General features: G+C 38.2%; 1 protein-coding gene across 1 annotated transcript in view; it reads left to right on the forward strand.

The window, feature by feature from the left end:
• Positions 1-15,721, forward strand: part of LOC135084058 (uncharacterized) — an 86,990-nt gene that overhangs the window by 66,937 nt on the left and 4,332 nt on the right. Inside the window, exons 7-13 of the mRNA XM_063978801.1 lie at positions 5,139-5,244; positions 7,214-7,637; positions 8,010-8,140; positions 8,663-8,871; positions 9,629-9,772; positions 11,831-12,019; positions 13,604-13,804. Coding sequence (XP_063834871.1) covers positions 5,139-5,244; positions 7,214-7,637; positions 8,010-8,140; positions 8,663-8,871; positions 9,629-9,772; positions 11,831-12,019; positions 13,604-13,804 — 1,404 coding nt within the window. The remainder of the gene's footprint in view (positions 1-5,138; positions 5,245-7,213; positions 7,638-8,009; positions 8,141-8,662; positions 8,872-9,628; positions 9,773-11,830; positions 12,020-13,603; positions 13,805-15,721) is intronic.

The raw sequence follows: 15,721 nt of genomic DNA on the forward strand, positions 1-15,721 counted from the left end.
CCACTCGAGAACTTTTCTGCCCCACTCATAGCTCGTAGAGAGGTTTTTATACTAAGACGAAACTTTCCTAAGCTGAGGTTCGTTTTGGGCAGCCTTCGGGAGTGGACGTGCGCAACACGTGCGCTCCAGACGGTCCGACCCTAAAAGGCACTTACAAATGGCGTTTGACGCCGACGCGACGGTGAAACACAAATGTTCTAACAGTGAAAATTACCCGAAATCATAGTCGTGATTAACTATTAACATAGTCAGCTGGTCAAATTAGTGGTATTTTTGAGTGAGAAAAACTGTAGGTGAGAAAAAAGCTGCGAGTACACAGTGACCAGCACAGCGCCTAAGCTAAAAGCCTAGAAAACTAATCCGACGAAACCCGGTGAGATCTTTCCTTATCTTTCTTTCTTTATATTTATGTAAATATTTGGTGTCAATTATCTTGCCAAAAGCACTAAAGCAAAAGCATAATTATGATCTAGTATTTTCATCTATATATATAAAAATGAAACCCGTTTCGCGTTGTCACGGCATCACGTGTGAACGGCTGAACCGATTTCGATAATTCTTTTTTTTAAATGTTTGTGGAAGTCCAAGGATGGTTCTTACGGAAAAAAATATTAAGAAAATCTCTACGCTAAGGCGGTACGAAGTTCGCCGGGTCAGCTAGTTTAAAATAATTATGTAACATAGATCGTAGTTTGTCAAATGAATAGCTCTAACTTTTGGTCCATAAACTTTACATTTTTATTAATAATTTTGATACATACAGATTCCACATGTACTCTACATGTCTACATGTATGTAGAATACATTGTATTCTACTTCTTGCATGTCATTATAGTAGGTATAAATAATAATTGATAACAAAGAAAGATCCCTACAAAACTTTCACCAAACACATTCTATAACAGACATCTATTGCACACAATTTCAAAGCGCGTACCAAGAAAGGTCAACATCTGGTCGCCATAAAAAGTTTCCAAAAGCAATAAAATTTAACTTCACTATTGCACTACCATTAGTAGATGGACACTTTAAACACATTTGCCACGAAATACACAAAAAAATATTTGAAACAACAGCTAGTAGAGATCCTTTGCTTTTAGTCACATCTGCACGTCGTAAACCATTCACCAACCAAAAGTACAACTCATACAAAAAAAGAGGTGGCCCGACTAACATTTTGTTGAAAGCAGGTTAAAAACAAAAGACTTGACGCTTTGACAATACAAAATACTATTAACACCTTAGTCATAATTCACTAACCCTCTAGTTATAAGCCCCTTTCTACAGCTAAAAAATGAAGGCATACACTTTAAAACTACCTGGCGATGGAAAATATCGACTTTGAGAAAGAGCTTACCAAATCAATGAACCTATGTATCCCAGACTTGATCAAAAAGCGGCCAGACAAGATCTTGTACATTTTAACGAGAAAAATATACCTAGTGGATGAAACAAGTGAATCACCAATCAAAGAGCAGACCAGGTACCTGGAAAATCATCTAAGAAATTTTGAGCCTAAAAGAATCAGGATTTACTGCCATATTTACACATGCATAGATAAATACTATCAGATAGAACATCAGCTTACCGGAATCGGAAAATTGAAAGAGTAACCGAACATAATACAGTTTTAAGAGACTTAAATGCACTGAGAAGTCAAGGAATTTTGCAAAGGGTCTTCATCATAGACAGAAGAGATATACTCCGCCTAAAAAACTCATTTAATAGCAAGAAAACTCAAAAACTGGAACCAAAACCATGCCATTGACCATTTAATAACGAAATCCTATAGGAACCACAAAATATTCAAATCGATTGCAGAAACTACGTATTCCAATAAGAAACTTCAGATCGAAAGCAATTTAACCTACAGTGTACACATACAGCTCAACAAGCTCTGCTGCAACTTTGTCGGAAAACGGATTTCAACCAGAAAATTTGAATCTAATAAGATTTTTTTCAATGAGAATACATACTTTCACCAAGAGCATAAAAACCTAATCCAACGAGGCAGTTAGCAATGTCTTTTGCCTTGAGAGGACAATATCATGTATATCTTGAAGACATCGGAAAATAATTTAAGTACTAAAAGAAATAAAAAATATCCACCGAAAAAAAATCAACGAAACAGTGAAAAAATAAAAACTTAATGGAAACGATGAAAGAAACTCAATGTAACAATCACCCTGCATAAAGATCATTGAACTAAAAGAAATCATATTAGATTACACCAAGGCGAACCGTTTAATGTTAGGAAAATATGAAGACGCTCCTAAAAATGCCGTTTTTAGTGGCCAGCCGTCCGCTTACCGCATCAAGCACAATCCAAGAAACGAAAGAGAGAAGACTAAATTAACCCACCATAAAAATAAATAAGAAAAGCAGCACAAGAAACACTAGATATGGAAAAATAATGTCAAAAGACAGCGAAAAAGACGACAAAAACCCAGAACCGCATAATATCGACTGAATAGTCAAAAGTGTAAATCAAATAATCGAAAAGAGAAGATTTATTTAGCCCAAGACAAAAAAAAAAAAAAAGAAATATTCGAATCAGGGAAAACAGACAACAAAGAAGACGACAAAAAACCCAAAACCACAGTTATCGCCGTAGTAATTATTAAAAAAAAAAAACAAAAGGGTCAAGTTTTTCAGAGGTTGTGGATAAATGGAACTAAAATTTAAATATCTACTATCCAAGAAATAGAAAAGAGTGAACTCAATTATGACACAGAGAAATGAAGCATAAGAAATATCTGACCCGGAACATGTAAAGGAAAGAAAACGTCAAAAACTCAGTAGGTACCTACCTAACACAGAACTCAGGAGAAAAAGGAACATAGCCTAGCAGCAGTACAAGAACCAAGACATCTCACCAAAGGCCAGACCGCCCGTCTCATCACAGAAACGCTCAGTCCTACCAACGATATCAAGAAAAGTAGCATAAAATTGGAAAAAAAATGAAGCTAGTCTTGTAGCAGTAGAACTAAGAAAAACCAAGCCGCCTCAACAAAAGCCAGACCGCCCATCGCATTGCATCAACGCTCAGTCCGACCACCAATATCAAGAAAAGAAGCATAAAATCGGAAGAACAATGATGCTAGTCTTGTAGCAGTACAAGAACTAAGAATAACCAAGCCGTCTCACTAAAAGCCAGATTAAGCTAAAGAAAAGAAATACAAGAAATGTTTTACCTGGAGGAATATATAGGCAGAAAATAAGACGATACAATTGGGAGAACAATGAAGCTAGTCCAGTAGTAGTACGAGAACAAAGAATAAACAAGCCACCTCCCACACCAAAGGCTAGACCGCCCATCTCATCGCACCACGCATTTAGTTCTTCCAACGACACTAAGAAAAGAAGTAGAAGAAATAATTAATCTGGAAGATACAGAGACGACAAAAACTTAGTACCGCAGACATCAAGAGAACAACGAGGCTAGTCTAGCAGCAGTATATGAACCAAGAACAACCAAAGCCACCATCAAAGGCCAGACCGCCCATCTCATCGCATCAACGCTCAGTCCTATCAACGATAACCCGTCTTTACCTATTTTCCTAGACCAGGCTCAGGATGCATATCTACTTGGTTGTGGTCGACCGGTTGCGGTTTAAAAGACGCAGCGGCTAGTCGGCCGTCCTCTCCCATCCCAGAGCGTGTCTTTCCTTAAAATCGTGCCCCCTGGTATACCGGTTTGACCGGGACAGGCCTCGTCCTGGCTGGGTCGGCACTATCGTATCGTATCGTATCGTAAGACGAAACTTTCCTAAGCTACATGTGACTGGCCATGTTAGGTTTCACACCGGCCTTGAGTCTAGCCGCTGTCTGCCGCTAGCGTTTATTGCCTAAATCTATTTTTACGTAAATGGATCACCGTTAATCCTTATAACAGTGTAGCTTAGCACACTTTTATATTATTATTGTTACTAGCTTTCCGCCCGCGGCTTCGCCCGCGTCGAATTTTGTCTGTCACAGAAAAACTTTATCGCGCGCGTCCCTGTTTCAAAAACCGAGATAAAAACTATCCTATGTCCTTTCCCGGGACTATCTCTATGCCAAATTTCATCAAACTATCTCTATGCCAAATTTCATCAAAATCGGTTCAGTTGTTTAGGCGTGAAAGCAAGACAGACAGACAGACAAGAGTTACTTTCACATTTATAATATTAGTAAGTATAGATTCGCGTTATAAACTACCTAGGCACACTCTTCTTTGTCATAAGTAAGTATAGAAATTGACACATACAAAAATATTTTTTTTTGCCAAAATCATAAAATAACTTCAAAGAAAATGGTTTCTTTTCTATTCACTTGCTAACAGAAGTAGGCTACTTCTGCTGTCTGTCATACTGAAGACCAATACATACTTTTATAACTGTGAGGCCAGCTCAGTCAAGTGTGAGAGCGCCATTTTGTATCCTGTTGATTGGTTTTTGATGTTATTTTTTTATCTTGTAAGGATGTACTTGCACCAATTAAATACTTTTTCTTTCTTTCAAAAACGGAGTTATTTTCACTTTTATAATATTATCAGTTAGTAAAGAAGTAAATATTCAATTTAAAATGAAATCACTTCTAATCCCTCTAACTTATTCAAACCATCCTGACTGAGATTAAACTTGCTCCAGAAACTTTAGTTTTGCTCTCTCAGAAGAGATTTACGAAGTTCAGCTGTGAGGGTAGATTATACTTCAAAACCTCTATTCCTAATTATGATTAATCTCATTATTTAACTATTAAGCAGGTTGATTAAAGCTGAGAAGATAATTGTGAATTCTGTTCAAACACCCGCCTTCAATCAAAGTGTTTTAGGGGGAGAGTCTTCAAACAACTTTTATTGTTCACGTATTTATAGCCCAAACTTTGGTATTGAAAAATTCAGCTAGGCGAAACTCTTCGGAATTCTATCTGTACTTAGACTGAAACTTCTTCGGATTTCATAATACATAAAACTCCTACGTGTATATACGTTTACCTATTATTACATGTAACTACATAAGTTGATAAAAATAATGTGTTAATGAAGGAAAACAAACACACTAATCTTTACATAATGGGAATCAAATGTTTAAAGATCGAAAAGGAATTATAGGTACTATCAACAGAATATCGTCAAATCCCGCAAACTTTTCCAGGGTCGGTAGAAGCCGAACCTCTCATGAACCATGTGGACGACCACGATGACCACAAGAGGTACATCGAAGACTACCTATGGAACGGCCAGAAGCCAGGAGTGCAGAGGTTAGTGCCCACTTAGAACCGATAATCGTGGATGGAAGTTGATTCGGTTATATCGATTTGGTTATCTAGATGATATTGTTATGATCTCTAAGAACTTTCAAAGACATTAAGGACAGTTAAATTCAAGAATGATGAATTGTAATGTTTAACAGATTATTGGTCTTACAGTTTTCATGTAAACTTTCACCTTTTTATTAAAAAAATATCTAGTATTTTTAATAACAAACCAAATCAAATAATTTTGCACAAGGATAAAATCATTACGTCATTTGTAGTAAAATTGAAAGTAATATTACAATACATGATTGAATAATGAATAACCAACTCGATTTAACCGACCAACTTCCATTTTAACTATGAAAGTTGAGCGCCTGTTTACATGGTTAAACTTGTTAACAAAACGTTGACTAGCGTGAGTTGAACTACCCACGTGCAAAGTTTGCCCATAAATATTATAGGGCGCCGTAACCAGGCGCTCAACAAAAGCTTCAGCTTAACCACACTCTCATGAAACGCTTCTCATATTTTTCTATAGTTCATATTATAAATTATGGATTGTTTCATTGGTATTTTATGATATTTTTCTTTTTAATACAAGCATGGTTTATTTTTTATAACATTAAACACTGAACATTCAAATCAATTCAAGAAACAGTCTGTAAATTTGCAAAACTATCACAGTATCTAAGGTCCTCACAAATGCTTTGCTTCGAGCTAAAGCAGCAGCTTCTTCGCAAGTAATCTCATCAAATCTAAAGGTTGTGGTCTAAAATTATACCCTTTTCTCATTCAGACACACACAGTCTCAAATTGTCTCACACTAACACACAACCCTATCGTTATTTATTTTACAAAAATCCGTGAAATTCCGGACATCGTATCTAAATTTATGTAGATGATTATGTATGTATTATTAAAAATATAGTAGAACTGTAAATACTAACATTTCAAAGATAATATTTTGGATTCCATAACTTTTCAGGTGAAGATTATTAAAGTTTTTTAAACAAAGTTACTGCTAATAGCTTCTGACTTTTTCTGTGTCTAGCTTTGTGTACTAACCCCTATCATGAAGGAAACTTTTATATTAAATTTAATTTCACCTCTTTACACTTTTAATTCAGTAATTAATCATAGAGGAATTGTTTGAGTTCATAAGATACACAACGACGTGATTCAATATTTGATTCATTTCATCTAAAGAAAGTGTCTGCCATTTTGTACTTCTCGTGAAAATCAAATTTTGATGTTAACTTTATCTCTCAAACTTACACTTGAACACTTATTATGTCTCGAAAATTTGTCGATTCTCGCAGTAAATATTTTACAAGAGCTCTTCACAGTCCCATTGGGATGTAGTAGCTCGTATTGGGTCATTGCCCAACTTTTTTGGCAGACTGCAGGCTTTAACAGCAAAACGATGCAACTCCAGACATGATTCATTACTGGTTCCCTGGCGCCAAGCCCAATTGGTAGCTCCCATCCTGCCGAAGTTTCCTTCATGTGTGTTCTGCCCCTAATTCTTTTCAAACAAGTACTAACAGCAGAACAAGTCTAAATTTCGTTTTTGGTATTTGCTTACATTTCTCCTCACGGTGGCGGTGTGTAGGCCGAGTAGTTTTAGACGATACTAGTTCGGAATGACAGCTAATAGATACTTTTTAAATATCAATGTGTCCTGCACTTGTCGATGTGAACGTTCATACAGATTTTTGTTAGATTGTATGTCAATGTCTCACCCAACACTTCTATAACACTATTTTGGAATTAGTAGTCACTGGGCGGCGCCCACACGTCTGTCGGTCGACCTCTAGACTCTTCTCCGTCTGACATCCTAACTCACCATTGCGAGCTTGAAAATTATTTGAAGCATGTCTACCTTACTAACCCGGCTCGGCGCGAGCTGTTTCTTTTGCCGCATCATCATCGTAAACTCCAAGCGTCTAAGACTTAAAATGGAATTTTGCAGAAAATCGACGTTCCGTAGCGCGCTATCGGCCCTCATATCCAACGGGGAGGATCGTTCCAAAGATAATAGGAAACGTTACAAAAGCGAGTACAAAAAGAAATTTAGACCGTTCTCTCAGTACGTGTATGAGGCGTCTAAAGGGACATTTACGAAATGCAGGGGGAAAGGAAAGACGAATGAGGAGGCGAGCGAGAGGATGCTGGGGGAGAAGCAAGTGGCAGGGGGGTCGGGGGAGGGCGCGGGGGCGGGGGCGGGGGCCGGGGCGCGGGCGGGGGCGGCGGGGCCCGCGGGGGCGGCGGGGCCCGCGGGGGAGGACAGCGCCAGCACGCTGCGCGCCGCCGGCCTGCAGCCGCTGGGGCTCGCGCAGGGCGACTCCTGGTACCGCGAAGTCCTGGACCTGCGCAAGCGCGCCGGCGAATACAAGGTCTGCGGCCATTTACAATAGAATACCACTAAATTCCCATTAAAAGAGGAGCGCCTAGCCGTATACTGAGATGTAAGGCTGAAGGAGCGAGGATACGTACGCTGTGAATACATCTCAGGATACGCCTAGAGATGTGATAGGTTTGATGCTAGTTTAGAGTTGCCAAAGAAACTGCCAGTACACTGTGAATATCTTGTGAACATAATTTTTGATGAATACAAGCGAAACACCGTTTAGACCCCCAAATATTTTTCCGTCCTGAATTAATTTGTTTTCTTACTCCTCTTATCCTTGAGCCACCATCCGAACGATCATAACAGTCGAGCTTAGTCATCATGCTTCGTCATTCTCAAAATTGCCATTATTCGACAGTACCGCGGCTGGGGAACCGAACTAGCTCCTGAACACATCACACAGCTTTACAATAAGCAAATCGAGCTCTGGTACCAAGTGTCGCGCCGGTCCTCGCTGTCAGCCCTATCACTTGCTTCCACCAATCACAAGTAAGTGATGCACCCGAGATTTATGAAGCAGGACATCCGGCTCGAAGGACCAACTAATATTTCCACTGTAGTTCTTATAAGGTCCTTTCAGCCGGACGTAATCCTGCTTAACATTATCATAAGTATAATTAGTAGCAAAAAGGCTGATGCAAAGCAAAGAATGGCTTGAATGGCAACAGAAAAGGCCATCGACATGCTAAGTAATGTAGTGTAGAGACAATCATCAGCCGTTTAGTTTTGGAATATGGAAGTTTGATGTCACATCGAGCCTTTCCATGGACACAGTAACTATAGCAATCACAAGTCAATGAAGACAGATACAGAGACAATAATGCACAATAAATTAAATCGAACTATTTATTGGTTACTCCCATGAAGTTGTTAGTTTTATTTTTGTCGTATTATTGTCTCTATCATAAATAAAGAGATAAAATCAACTGTCTTTACAGTACCTTGCTTCTAAAGCCAAATCCAAATATTGTAAATCTGTAGCTTAAACTAATCATATGTCTTCTTCTGCAGGGCATTGCCTCGAGACGAAAAAGATGGCAAGGAGTCCAAGGGTACTTCCCCGAAGAAGTTCCGCTCGTTCCGCTCAGCGCCGCACCAGTCTATCCACGCCAAGCTGCAAGAGACGAAGGCGCTGGAGCGGTCCCCTCATAAAACCTCGCCTCAGAAGCAGAGGAAGAAGCTGCAGGGGCATAGCTTCGACGAAGGAGCTGCTCAAGACGGTGAGTAATGTGGTACTGATCATTGTCACTAGTACCTCTCATGCATTTGACATCTAAGAAATCGCTAGCAGAATGGAGGTAATTGGGTGAGTGTGTTGTAGAGCTCCATAAGCTTATAACATCATCATCAATTCAAAAAACAGGCTGTGAGCCATATTATATGACTAACTTGGCTGATAAATCTCGCCCAGTGCTTTGCACCTTTTATGATGCGCACAGGCAAGGAGTAGAATTCCATAGAGCATTTATTCCTGAACAGCACAATTAAACAGCATCAGTCACTTTCTCAAAAATGTGATGTAACTAGTAAAGCTACTTAAAGCACGCTCTTCGGTCAATTAATGTTGAGGATTTGAATAGCGCTCGCCTTTTGCCAAGTCCCCATCGTAAAGTCGTAACCAGCAAGTAGTTTTCCGTAGCTGAACACCCCTACTATGTCACAGCACTATACATATACTCCAGCAAAATCCTCACGACTAACTAAACTGCGTTTGCCAAGTTACGATCTTCACTTTAGAACTTATGACCAGCCCAATGCTTCTTCAGCTTTGAAAGCTTCGGGAACATCGTTACTTTTTGATTGGATCAGAAATTCACTCTCCAAATTGTATCTATCAGACAGATTGCCACAGCAGCTTCTAATCCTTTGGATTAGACTAGCTACTATTAGATTTGATCGGCCAAATTCATTCTCCAAATTATACCCTTCTTGCACCAGCTCCCTCCATCGCTAATACCGCTTGCAACCGGTTTCCAGGCGCCAAATCGGGCGAGAACCTATCGTTCCGGTCGCCGCGCCGCCGCCCACGCTCCGCCGACCCTGCGCCCGCGCACGGCTCTCCGCACGCCAAGCATCTGCCCAACGGCCACGAACCATCGCCAAGGCCCGCCAAGCCTACCGGTAAGTTGCTGTAATGTAGACGCTTCAGTAGCTGTCATAATTACGTTCTTGCCCCGTGTTACGGTCTTGCCCCAATCTAGGGGCAATACCGTAACTGATATTATTGTTATTTTTGTTTTATGACTGAAGATAGTGAGAAAAATCATCATGTTAATGTCTTTCTTTTGGGATTTACATCTCTTTAATGTGTCTGTATTACCCAAAAAAGTAATGTGGTATAAAAGATGTGACACTGAACTGTATCAATAATATCAAGATTACAAATGAGTGTAGAATTAGAGCTACACGAATAACTGTAGAATTTTGACGATAGGCAGATACATTACTAAGTCATAGAAGTTCGTTATAGATATGTGTCGCGGGACTTCTATTTCCTAGTGAGAGCATGGATTCAATGGGTCAAAACTGACATTTACGCGTACGCGAAGATATGCGTGTAACCAGTAAAACGGCTTATGAAAGTCATCAAATTATCCAGCTCACATTTAATTCACTTCCAAATCATTTCAAATTATTATTTAATTAATTAATATTACTGGAACCATTCACATTATTTTGGCAATAAATAACATGCCATAATGATTGATTGATTGATGATTTTATTATTAGATAAAAATATTTCTTTGTATAGCCTGACCAGGAACATAAAAACCCTCGCCATGTTGCGGAAAATTAATGGTACTAATTTCTTTTAATGGCAACAGTAACTGAAAACTTCATTGACATGTCACCATGCATGTCAGTCTATTGCTGTCAAAGTGTAAACAAACTTTATTTTAAATGTGCGCAATTGATTTTGTGAATTAAATTGCTAAAATCTTTTTATAGTCGTGAAAGAAAAGTGGTTCACAATGTGTTAAAGTATTTGTCGAAGAGAAATACTAAGGGTTCGGACAATATTTTCATTGAATAATGTTTCCGACAAAGGTTGTCAAATTGACTGACATGTTTATCATATAGTACAGTCAACTATGAAAATTAGCTGTGGTTTGTTTCAACTACCTATTTTAAAGTTTTTTGTCACTTTGTAAGTATTGAATTTTATGGAATTGGGAAAGAAGTACCGAGTTTGAAGCGTTCATGAGCAGACATTGTAGTTGAATATTCAAGTTCAGAATTTGATTATTGATGAATAATAATAAAATCCTACTTGCTCGATTGATGGTTTCATTTAATTTATTTAAACCAGTTTACCTATAATATAATATTTTTTTGTTAATTTATGAAAATATTAAATTAGCCTATAATCCTGAAACCTGATACATAAAGTTAGCCTATTAATTTAATACAGGTACGACTGTACCCAGTGTTGCACTATCAAATGCAATTGACGCGCCTCTATGCCAGGGTTTTTATGTTCCTGGTCAGGCTATAGAACTGAACTTAGACGAAAAGACGATTATTTTGAGATGAATGGAATAATTTTTACTTAGAGTTTATGTAAAATTAGACCTTGTTACTTCATTAATTAGTTTTAAAAACCTATAATCTGAAATACTTAGTTCTTCAGTAGAACTCTTGTTGAATAATTATTGCTAATTTGATGTGTATCTTGCCTTCAACTGTTAACTATCATTTAGTTAATGTCGTGTTCCTGCTTGATGCCTGCCCCTGACCCTGTGGATAAATTTGAGAATTGGCTCTATGTTCTAAAAACAAAACCTAATAACAGCTTTTCTTTAATCTACTTACCCTGGTAATTTCTATACATCACGTTGGGGAAATTCCAACAAACCTATGCAACATTCGTCGCATGGGGCAAATTCGACAAATGACCTTTTTGGAATGTTAGCTAGGGAAACTTTGTATAAAGTACTGTGTTTACAAAAATGGCTATCGTTTAGCCAAAATATATTACGTGCTTTACTATGCTCGTACCAAAATCTTAATTTTATTCACTTTATGTAATGTAAAAGTCGAATAATTAAAAGGGACAATAAGGTCCTCCTACAGGATAACCATAACTTGTCATGGTACTTTAAAAGTTAGTTACCAATTTTCAGAGCCAATTTCTCAAAAGCCACGAAAAATGTTCAGTAGCCAAATTTCTTTCTGTAGGTTTGCCGTTGAGTAGAGGGGCTAGTAATAGAGTTAGGTCTACATCCCGCGGGGGGCGGTCCCCCTCCGCGCCGAGCAAAGTGGCCCCCCTTACTAACGGGGTGGTGGCCCCTGGGGCCCTGGGGGCCACCGGGGCGCCGGGCAGGGGCCGCCGCAGCCGCAGCGTCTCGAAAGTGGGAATAAAGTTGGGTGCGTACGAGTGACGTTGCGTCGACGCTCTGTGTTGCACCGTGGGAGTGTTGCTTGTTGGACGCCAATTACTGTGAACACATAATCAGTCTTGTTGGTGATTTTCTTGAAATACAGTTTAGGAGAAATTGCAAATTAAATTGACTGTCATACTATAGTCTGGTCCGGGAGCACGTAGAATGTTGTCCAATGACCCCAAGATTTACACTATGTAATCTGTTATTGTAACATACAACCTTCGCGAATGTTTGCAGTAACTGGCGCTCCAATAGTTGGTTGCTTTTTTAAACTTTTGTTTTATATTTTCCCTCTTTTCCAATTGGCAACATTCCTTTAATTTTGGCCTCTGGCTTTAAAATTCTGTCTTGCTTTTGTGATTTTGATTCTTCATTTGTTTATTGGTCAGTGCGTCTACGCAACCCCGTCACGTAATATCCTGGCACCGGAGGGAATGGCTTGTCACGTCACTCGCGTGTCAGTGTCACCTCACAAACGTGAGTGTCACGCCACGCGACGTGGCTGTGTTTTTTGTCCGTCCGTGTGACACCTGCACCCTTCCACTATAGATGTGAACGTTTTGTGGAGTTTCCTCATTGATGGGGATTTTTATACAATATTTTTAATTTATTCATTTCTTGACTGAAAATACTGAATGAAGCTCATTCTTGTAATATTTTAAACGAACTTACGAAGAAACTTTGAGATTTAATAGAATACTTAGTAGGAATCACAAAAGTTTTTTGATGAAAATAACTGAAAAAAATAGTCACATTTCACAATAGCGCACAAATTAATAACTAAGTATAGACAAAATAGACAACTAGTAAAATTTACAATGTGTGCAATATTTATTTGTCAATGTTATAGATAGTGTGTGTATAGAATATTTCCTGTAAGTGCTCTATACTCATAGTCGTGTGAAATGGGGACATTTTGTTCAAAGTGGGGTTTGATTAATTTATCTAAAATGAAAACTATCTGGTTTTACGCGATTATAAGTATGGAGTTACAATTATGTTCCTTAGAAAATTATTTGCATGCAGTGTGTTAATTTGATGTTAGCTGAATATCATTTAGATTTTCCAATTTGTGATGGGAACGGGAGTCTTGGTTATTGTAATTAGGTCTGTTTCCGTAATTATTTAATCTTCCTTGACTTATTTTACTAGTGAATATTTTACAGGTTAAATATTTGTTGCCTTTAAGTAACTTTGAACTAAATTGAGTTCACTTACAACCGAATTTGAGAAATGCACCACTCATTTCTAGGCCTATCTTTTACGACGGCTTTTCTATCCTCACTACAACCAAGCATGTATGTAAAATATTATTTAATTAACTAGAATATTTAAAAATTATGTAAAGACACTCACACTTTTGGATAGAATTTCTGTATTAAATTACTTAAATTTTAATCTACTTGGGATCGGCACATTTTATCGATAAAATTGCAAAAATGTCCCCAAATTTTGACATTAGACACAGAGCAGCAATATCGATCCTATTGATTCAAATATTAGGTAACAATAAAGTTTAAAATCTTAGCTATAACGTATACTTACCACAACACCCACAAAATTCCAGATGACGAGATCCCGTCTCACCGGAGCGCGTCCGTGGCCAAAGACCACTTCTTCGACGACTCCCCTGTCGTGAAATCGCCCCCTGAACCTACCAGGGTGAAGTCCCCGGAGCAGATGAACATGCGGTCCCCTGACCCTGTCAACTGGACCGTTCCCCTGGACACGGGGAAAACCTTCACAGTGACGCAAAACGTCAAGAGCGGTGAGTGCAGACTATTGAATAAGCTCGGGTATTGTAGCTAGATTAGTCGGGGCAAGTTTTCTGGTGGGGCTATATGGGAATATTTTGGGGCTATATGGTAATTGCGGATTTTTTTGAGTGTCATTATTCTGTCACTGTAACTTTTTGAGATATTGTCAGATGTGTTCTCGGGTCGTAATTTATCTATTTCATATTGAAAGAATGTATTTTTAAACTTACCTAACTTATTTATTTTTTTACTTTACGCGGCTATTTTAGTTAAAAAGGCATTGAAAACGCATAAATATAATTTCTTCTTTAAATAAGTATTTAGTATAAGTTTAAGCTTTACTTAAGTTACTCAATAAGGTGAGGGAGTCAAAATTGTTAATTGCGATAGCAAATTAAAAAGGAAAATATAAGAAAAATGACACGAAAATCCCGTAATTATCTAGAAAGATAGTACCTACTAATTATATCAGTATTTACTCAAAGGCCCACCAGAAGACTATTAAATTATATTATAAAGTATCTTGAAAGGGTGCCTTATTCTTGACATGATGAGATTTAAAACATCACTGGTGATGATTTTGGTGAAGGTTGATTCTTGGCCAGTGTATATTTGCTTCTGTATTTAAGTTAAACAAGCACCATTTGTAAAATTAATATTTCTAACTGCACCTATTTCCAATAAAAATAAGTATTTTTTTTAATTAAGAGTGAAACTTTTTTCTTGTGAATATTTATTTAGAAGAAAAGTAAGCCAAGTACTTTTTTTATATTTGTAGGTACTTATTTACTTTGTGCTTTCACGAATTTTACAACTACCCACATTTTGTACGAGAAGTAAATCAAGTCACCATAGACAATTCTACAATCTCTGCCATGCCCTGAATAAGGCTCACTTTACATAAATTAAACTGCGGTTAACTGTAAGACCATTGACTTGTTAATGTAGGAACATTTAGGGACATCCCCAAACCATCACACAGTCATGTGACGTCATCACATTACACTGCTAGAACACACATCACACTCATTCTACCATCTAGGTATTCTCAAGTGTGTATAGCAACCCTACGTAGACGGTGTAGAAGGCTTGCAACACTGACACTCGTACTACAAGTCATCAAGCGAGTTTTATATTGAGTTTACACTCATTTTTTCATTCGACACATTGTCACACACTCAAAATTTGGTTTTACTCATCACATTAATATTGATTTCATTTTGTGATTATTGTTTTATTACAGTTGTATGTCCATTAAAATGTTTAAAGACAGTAAGAATAAAATTTGATTCCTTTGCCTGTTTAAAAAGTCACGATTGACATTAGATGGACATAGAACGTAACGTTCACGGCTCACGTCATCAACCATACAATTCGCTCGCCATTATTTCAGATGAAAGCGTTAAGCGCCCTAGCTCTGAGTTTAAGGGTGGGTCCATAGCCGAGGAGGGCGCCACCGTGAAGCCGGCCGCCCCGGCAGGTACGACGAACTCCGTCACCGCCTAGCTCGCCATCGGCCATACACTTTAACGAGTGTCACAGACAGTCATGCGACAGTGAACTTTAAACGCCAGACTCAAAGTCCAATTAGAGGTCACTGCCACATAAGCACGACACACGATCGACACCAGAAAATATATAATCTGTTTTATATTATATCTATTGAATTATAGTTCATGATTAAATTGTGTTAATCCAATAATTGAGATGCTTTTATTTATTTTGACCGTACTCCGCTGAGGCGTCAACCACGTATGTATTCACTCGTCAGTGTGTGTGTCTGTTTCGATGTTTGCGTACACTCTCACTGTATGGCACTTGATATTATTATTGTTTCCCCATCTCATTCTCGTTCACTTTTGCATGCTGCCTGTCTCTGTCTCTCTTCGTCGGGAAGATGCTGTTTTTTAAATTTCAGACATTTATGC

Source organism: Ostrinia nubilalis, chromosome 25 (assembly GCF_963855985.1).
Source record: "Ostrinia nubilalis chromosome 25, ilOstNubi1.1, whole genome shotgun sequence".
In the NCBI taxonomy this organism is placed as follows: Eukaryota; Metazoa; Arthropoda; class Insecta; order Lepidoptera; family Crambidae; genus Ostrinia; species Ostrinia nubilalis.